The 6695-nt window shown below is 60.5% G+C and overlaps 1 protein-coding gene across 1 annotated transcript in view; it reads right to left on the bottom strand.

Moving 5' to 3' along the window:
- Window positions 1-3168: 3168 nt before the first annotated feature.
- Gabrd (gamma-aminobutyric acid type A receptor delta subunit) overlaps window positions 3169-6695 on the bottom strand; it is a 9132-nt gene continuing 5605 nt past the window's right edge. Inside the window, exons 5-9 of the mRNA XM_004639593.3 lie at window positions 5354-5436; window positions 4931-5068; window positions 4357-4512; window positions 3977-4188; window positions 3169-3796 (exon numbers count right to left, since the gene is read on the bottom strand). Coding sequence (XP_004639650.3) covers window positions 3503-3796; window positions 3977-4188; window positions 4357-4512; window positions 4931-5068; window positions 5354-5436 — 883 coding nt within the window. The 3' untranslated portion in view covers window positions 3169-3502. The remainder of the gene's footprint in view (window positions 3797-3976; window positions 4189-4356; window positions 4513-4930; window positions 5069-5353; window positions 5437-6695) is intronic.

Here is a 6695-nt window from a genome sequence, read left to right as displayed (position 1 = left end):
GAGCCTTGGTCAGCCGCCACTCAGCAGAGCGACCCATGGTCTGAAGGATGTCTGGATACAGGGTCCAAGCTGGCAGCATGGCACCAGGGATCCAAAATGCCATACTGACCACGTGCACAGAGTGGCTGGTAGAGACCAAGTGACACACATCTGTCCTACTATTGATAAACGGGGCTGTGATCTGCACTGGGGTCACACCGTGATCCCCATGTCCACGTGCCATTGGAGAAACGGACCAAGAGAATGTTCCTTGGTCCACCAGCCCACAGAGGGGGGCCCAGAAACTGTGGCTCCTCCCAGAGCCTGCCAGCAGGTGGGTGGCTGAGGGGGACCGTGGAACACACCTCGAGAGCTCCCTCCCCTTTGGGCACAGGGAGGGCGAGGGCAGTGACCCAGGCTTGCCTCCAACGTGACTAGACCCTGCAACAGAGGTCACAGCCCACAGGAATGCTGGCTGGGGTTGGGGTGAAGAGTCTACGTGTCCTCATGCTGCAGGGCCACCTGCAGCCACAGGGACAGCCCAGCTTGTCCCCAACAGCCCTTTGCTGCCTTTTTGGGTGGCTGTTGTTGCTATGACAGCACCACCTTGAAAAGCCAGTCTTGGACAAACTAAATGTGATGCCTGAGCAGATGTAAGCAGTGTGGGTGGCAGGGTGGAGCCGGTACCCAGCAGGCCGCATCTGGCAGGGACACAGCGGAGGGCACTGTGCCTGCTGGCAGTGCTGCCTCGGCGCCAGGGCCGTCTGCTCTGTTCAAGGGCAGTCCTCAGCCAGCTGGGGTGGAGGGTAGGCACAGTGCAGGACAGGGACTCTGCCCGGGTCACGAAGACGTGCCAGTTGTCCCTCTTGTCCCTCCATGCTCCCTGGCTCCTGGCTCTGGGCTAAACCACCAGGCTGCCCAACAGCACTCCTAGGATGCAAACCCCCACACCCCGAATCCCAGGACACAACCTCACTTGGAAATAAGGTCTTGGCGACGGGTTAAGATGAGACCAGATTGAGGCAGACGGTCCCTAAGTCCAGGGACAGGTGCTGGTGTAGCAGCAAAGAGGAGCAGGTGGCGGTGGGAGCCCAGGGCACAGCCAGGGACACTGCAGAGGAGGTAGGGAAGCAGCGGCCCTGCTCACACCCAGACAGCACTGCAGTCTCCAGACCACAGGAGGTCCGCCTGCTGCCTAGGGCCTCTGCTGGTGGGACGTTCTTAGTGCTGTCCCAGGAAACTGGCACCTGCACCCCCAAGAGCCTCCCTGCTCTGTCATCTCGCTGTGCTTTGAGGGACCCAGCAAGGTGCCCCTCTCTGTGGGTTGGCTTGTCCTGCTCTTGCCGAGGAGAGAAGCTGGGCACCATCTCCTGGCAGCCTGGGTCTGGCTCCAAGGGCCTTAGAAGTCCCTGTTTCTGGCACACATTTACCTGAGCAGAGAGAGGAAGTCACCAACCCCGAAGAGCTGCCCCTGCCGGCACAAAGCACCTGGGCCCACAGACTTCTGCCCAGGGCCTGCCAGCTCCTCTCGGTGCAGCCCTCGAACCACCTGGTCATCACCACAGAAGGGAAGTTGTGTGTGCGCCGCCTCAACCCTCCTGCTCTCCTCCTGGCCCTGCAAACGCGTGGGCAGAAACTGCAGCCTGCAGGCTGAGGGAGTGACTGCTAGCTGCGGCATCAGGCAAAGGCTGCTGCCCGGGTGGGCCCGGCTGCGTGGGAACCTCAGGCAGTAGCAAAAGCCAGCTTTAAATAGTTTCCCGTGGGTATGTGGCAGAAAGAGGGCAGACTAGGGTGGCAAGGAGGCAGGCAGGGTTGCCCTGGGCTGAGGCCGCACTTGGCATCTGAGCCACATCCTTCCGTGGGTCTCTGTATCCAGGTGACCTAATGGCTCCGCAGACTGGAGCTCATACCCGTTCCCGAAGGCCCAGCGCTGGGGCTGAGCCTGCCTGCCTTCCTGGGAGCCCAGCTGAGTGGCTACCACCTGTGCTTCTGGGGCGTGGGTTCCCCATCCATGGACAACTCTTGGGGCCATGCAGGAGGAAGCAGTCACCCTACAGAGCAGAGGGGCTGTGGGTGGGGGCTGCCTGAGACCTCCTGTGCTGGCCCAGCAGCTGGGCAGAGCCCACACACCCCACTGGCAGGAGGTCCCAGCTGACCCAGGTCCGCTCTGTAGCCTGCAGGCCACACGCAGGCCAGGCCACCTCACCCACAGCCTTGTCCTTCCACAGGGCCTGCAGGCCACCCTGGTGTGGGAGGTCTCCTGGAGGAGGGGTGTTTGAGCTGGGAAGTGGTACGCACTAGGCTGAGGTCTGACCAGCAGTGCTGACGCCCTCTCTGCTATCCTCTGGGAATCAGGTGGCCCTACAACCTGGAGAGATGCCCACGCCCGGCAGGAGCCTCCACTAGCAGAACCACAGGCCAGTGAGCACGGCCCAGCGGCATCCTCGTAGGCTGGGTGCTGGGCCAGCCTGGCCACCCATGGCCACCTCTCAAGCCAGCCTCAGCTGGTGCTGGCCGGCTAAGTCCTGCAGCAGACCCAGATGAACAGCTGTCCTGCTAATTGCACCCTTTGTTTCTCTAGTATAGAATGACCCAATGTCCCGGAAAAGCTGGACCCCTTAAGAGCTGCTGTCACATGCTCCAATGACCGCGAGTCCTTGGGCTGCAATGTTGCTGCCCAAGTGCTCGGCAGTGGTGGCAGTAGGAGGGAGGGAGCTGAGGGTGATCATGGGGCCTGCAGTGGCCCTAAGTTCCAAGAAGGCACAGTGGGGCCGCCAGGCCTGGGGTCCAACCAGCGGTGACACCTTGCACTCCACCCTCACCTGTGCTCCAGTCCTGCACGCGTGGCCAAACTTCCTGGCCGCAGCACCTAGCTCTCAGGCCTCACAGGCTGCCCCAGCCCCAGGGTCTCAGGAAGGTGTCTCAAAGGCCCAAGACTGTGGGTTCACCCAGATCCTGCTTCCAGCCAGCCCAGGGACAGGGACAGGAAGCACAGCAGTGCCTGACGTGGGATCCGGGCTCTGGCTCCTCCCTTCCCTTCAGCCCACTCTGGCCAGCACAGCCGCATCGTAGGATGGATCCTACTGCTGCCCCACAGAGGCGTGCACCCACCCCAGACACCCCCACTCTCAGTCCCTCCAGCCTGATGCCGTGGCTAGACCCAACTGCAGTAACAGAGATAGAACTGACCACCGGGTCAAGGCTTTATTTCATGCTGGGACCAAAGAGGCCGAGAATGGTGCCACCTCCGCCGCCTCCTGCTCTCTGATCCCACAGAGCAAAGGCCTAGAAATCTGAATGGTCTGAGTCTAAAAATTCACAGCTCCCTGGGGCAGCTGCGCCTGCTCCGCTGGTTGGCGACTCTGCCTCTGGCACAGAGTTGCTAGGTCTGCAGGGCACGGGCTGCTCTTGCAAGTGGGGCGGGGGCAAAGCTCAGGCTAAGCTTCCTCTCGCATCTGGTCATCCACCTTGAAGCAGGCACGGTGCGTCCTTCCCCTGGCCATTTCCAGGCCACCACCTGCCCTTACAAGGCGTAGGCTGCCCAGTAGACGATGTTGACGGCTGCGAAAGCCGCGGGGAACACAGCCCGGGCATAGATGTCGATGGTGTCTGCGTCAATGGGCTTGAACCGGCCTCGGATGCCCCCACGGCCCCCTGGTGCCTCCTCCTTCCTCATCTCCCCTGTCTCCACCTCTACTGGCCTGTAGGAGCCCATTAGGTTCCCAGGGACTCGACACTGGCGGCGGGAGACGGCCAGCTCCTGGGTGACACCAGCAGCGGAGAGGGAGAAGAGGACAATGGCGTTTCTCACATCCATCTGCATAGGGTGGGGGACAGGCTGAGGGTGAACCGAAGGTCCCAGAGCCCCGACTGCCAGGGGCCCACCTCTGCCCCACAATGCCCTCAGCCATGGCCCCGTGGCCTGCAGCAGGCTGAGCTGGGAGTCCAGGACCGTGTCGCCTCCCGCACCACCTTCCTGTGCCCACCCACCTCTCACCTCTGCTCGAGGCTTTGTGACCTTGACCTTGGCCTTGCGCTTCTTCCTGTAGTCAGCATTGAAGTGAGCAAAGGCATATTCCACTAAAGCCGCAAACACAAAGACGTAACAGATCCAGAAGTACACGTCCAGTGCCTTGATGGCCGAGGCCCGTGGGAGGGAGGAGCGGGCACTGACCATCAGCGTTGTCATGGTCAGCACAGTGGTGATACCTGGGAGACAGGCTGAGGGTAGGCCCTCGTGGGAGCCCCACTGCTTCCTCTCTCACCCAGCTCAGGAGAGCCTGGGTCCAGGGTCAGGGTCTGCAGCCCTCGCCCCAGTTCCTGCTCGCTGTGCAGCCCTCCCTCCAGCCCCCAGGAAGAGGCCAGCCCCCACCGTACCTAGAGACACTCTGGCGGGCACTGCTGCCTGGCTGATCCAGAAGGAGACCCAGGACATGGCAACCAGAAGGACGGAGGGCATGTAGGACTGGATGATGTAGACGCCTCGGTTCCTCCTTAGGTGGAAGTGTAGGCTGAGCCGAGGGAACCGGCCAGCTGTGGGGACAGCCACTGTCAGCCCGTGGGGAGGAGGGGCTGTGGGCAGCACTGGCCCATGATGAGGTTCAGAAGGGAGACCTTGGAACCCAACCCTCACTGCCCAACTGCCACACAGCAGGTGGACCAGGGTGCAGGCCCAAAAGGGTCATCCCTGTGCACAGCTACAGCTTGAGGGACACAGTGGCCAAGGAAGCCTAGCCCGGAGCCTGCAGTCCCAGGGTGGAGGACCCTAAATACAGCTTCCATTCCCCACAAGCCCAGACTGCTGGGAAGAGCAAGGGCTGAGGAAGGAGAGGGTGAAACTGGCCGTGTCACCCCACAGCGTCTGGCTCAGGGCTGCCCTCTGCCTTGGCGCTCAAGTGGGCAGCAGTACTGTGAGGAGGTCCCAGCTAGTGCGGCCAGGAGGGGCTGTTACCCGACTTGAAGTTCATCAGCTCCGTGGTGAAGCGGTAGCTAGTGATGGTGAACTGTGCCAGCTGCAGCCGGTCCAGCCCGTGGATCTGCTCCTGGTTCTCAGACCAGTAGTAGACGATGTCCTCAGAAGAGTAGCCATCTACAGGGAGCCCACAGGGGGAGGGGCTGCTGGGGGGGCCTGGCCCAGCAGACTCTGCAGCTCTAGCATGTGGAGGGGGCGTCTGGCGGGGACACGGCAGGTCCCCAGCACATCCCACAGCTTGGGGCCGGTGGACAGGGGCAGAGGGTGGCCAGAGTGGGGTGCCACTTGGGCCACCCTCTCGGGGGTGCCTGCATCCCAGCGTCATCCGTTCCCAGCCAGCTGTGCCCAGGCCACTGCGGGCCCAGGGACTCCAGGCCGGGCCCTGCCAGCAGGGCCACTCACAGCTCTCCAGGTCCAGCATGCACTCCTGCTCGTCCATGGGATACTTGGCCAGGTCCATGTCGCAGGCCACCGTGGAGGTGATTCTGCAGGGATGGGCATGTGTGAGGCTTTGGAGCTCCTGCAGGGGCTGCAGAGACCCCAGCACCCCCGGGGATTCCCCCCCCCCCCCGGCTGAGACCACCTGCATCTGGCTGCCTCAGGCTGAGCTTTAAGTTGCCCAGCGTCTGGGTGCGAACTGTTTGGTCCTTGCCTAGTGTGTGAGGTCCGGGCTGCGATACCCAGCAAGGCACAGTGACCGAATTCTCCCTATAGGCTGTGAGGACCGGATTCGGATGCCTCATCCTCGAAAATGCCTGACTCTTGGCCCAAGTTGGCACTTGAAGAGCAGGGACCACCCGGCTCCCCACACGTGGCCCAAGGCACAGCGGACAGCCATAGAATGCTCAGGTCTGCCATGTGGTCTGCCTTTTAGGGAGGCCAGCCATTCAGTTCTTGGCTTTTAAACTTTTAAAATGTTGCCATCTCTCTGTCTCTGTCTCTCTGTCTCTGTCTCTGTCTCTCTCTCTCTCTCTATCTATATATCTCTCTCTATCTATATGTACAGGCATGTGTCTGAAAAGTGAAAAGTGGATGTTCAAACAAACACACATGTAGTGTGTTCACAGCAGCGATGTCACCAAAGCCAAGAGTAGACACAACCACGTGGACCACATAAGGAGGCAGGAGTATTTGTCTTTTGTTTGTTCATTTACGGTGCTGGGGACATCCTGGGCCTGTGCGCTGAGTTGCATCCTCAGCCAGTTTTTATGTTTTATTTTGAGACAGGGTCTCACTGAGTTGCCCAGCCTGGGCTCACACTCTCAATCCTCCTGCCTCAGCTCCCACATACTAGAGAATTATGCAGCCATGAAATTGAAGGAGTGACTGCATGGCACCACAGGTGGGCCTTGAAAACATAGTGCCCAGTGAAAGAACCCAGGCACAAAAGGCCACATGGGCCCAACCCCTATAGGAGACGCTCCGAACAGGCGACTCGGGGGGCAGAGAGCAAATGTGTAGTTGCCAAGGGATTGCAGAATGGAGAGATAAGCATCACCGTTCGCCGGTACAGGGCGATGAAACGCTCAGGAATAAAGGCTACAGTCACACAGCGCGGTGAGCATATCAAAGGTCACTGAGCTCTTCACTTAATCAAACTGAATGAACTTGACTTGCTTTAAAAACAGAAAAGCAACCACTAAGAAGAATGTATGCAGGGCCAGGGAGGTGGCTCAGGGGAGTAAGCGCTTCCCTGGCAAGCGCAAGGGCCTGAGTTCAATCCCCGGTTCCACAAAAAAAAAAA

Source organism: Octodon degus, unplaced genomic scaffold (assembly GCF_000260255.1).
Source record: "Octodon degus isolate 3935 unplaced genomic scaffold, OctDeg1.0 scaffold00113, whole genome shotgun sequence".
In the NCBI taxonomy this organism is placed as follows: Eukaryota; Metazoa; Chordata; class Mammalia; order Rodentia; family Octodontidae; genus Octodon; species Octodon degus.
This window is presented reverse-complemented; position numbering and strand designations above follow the sequence as displayed.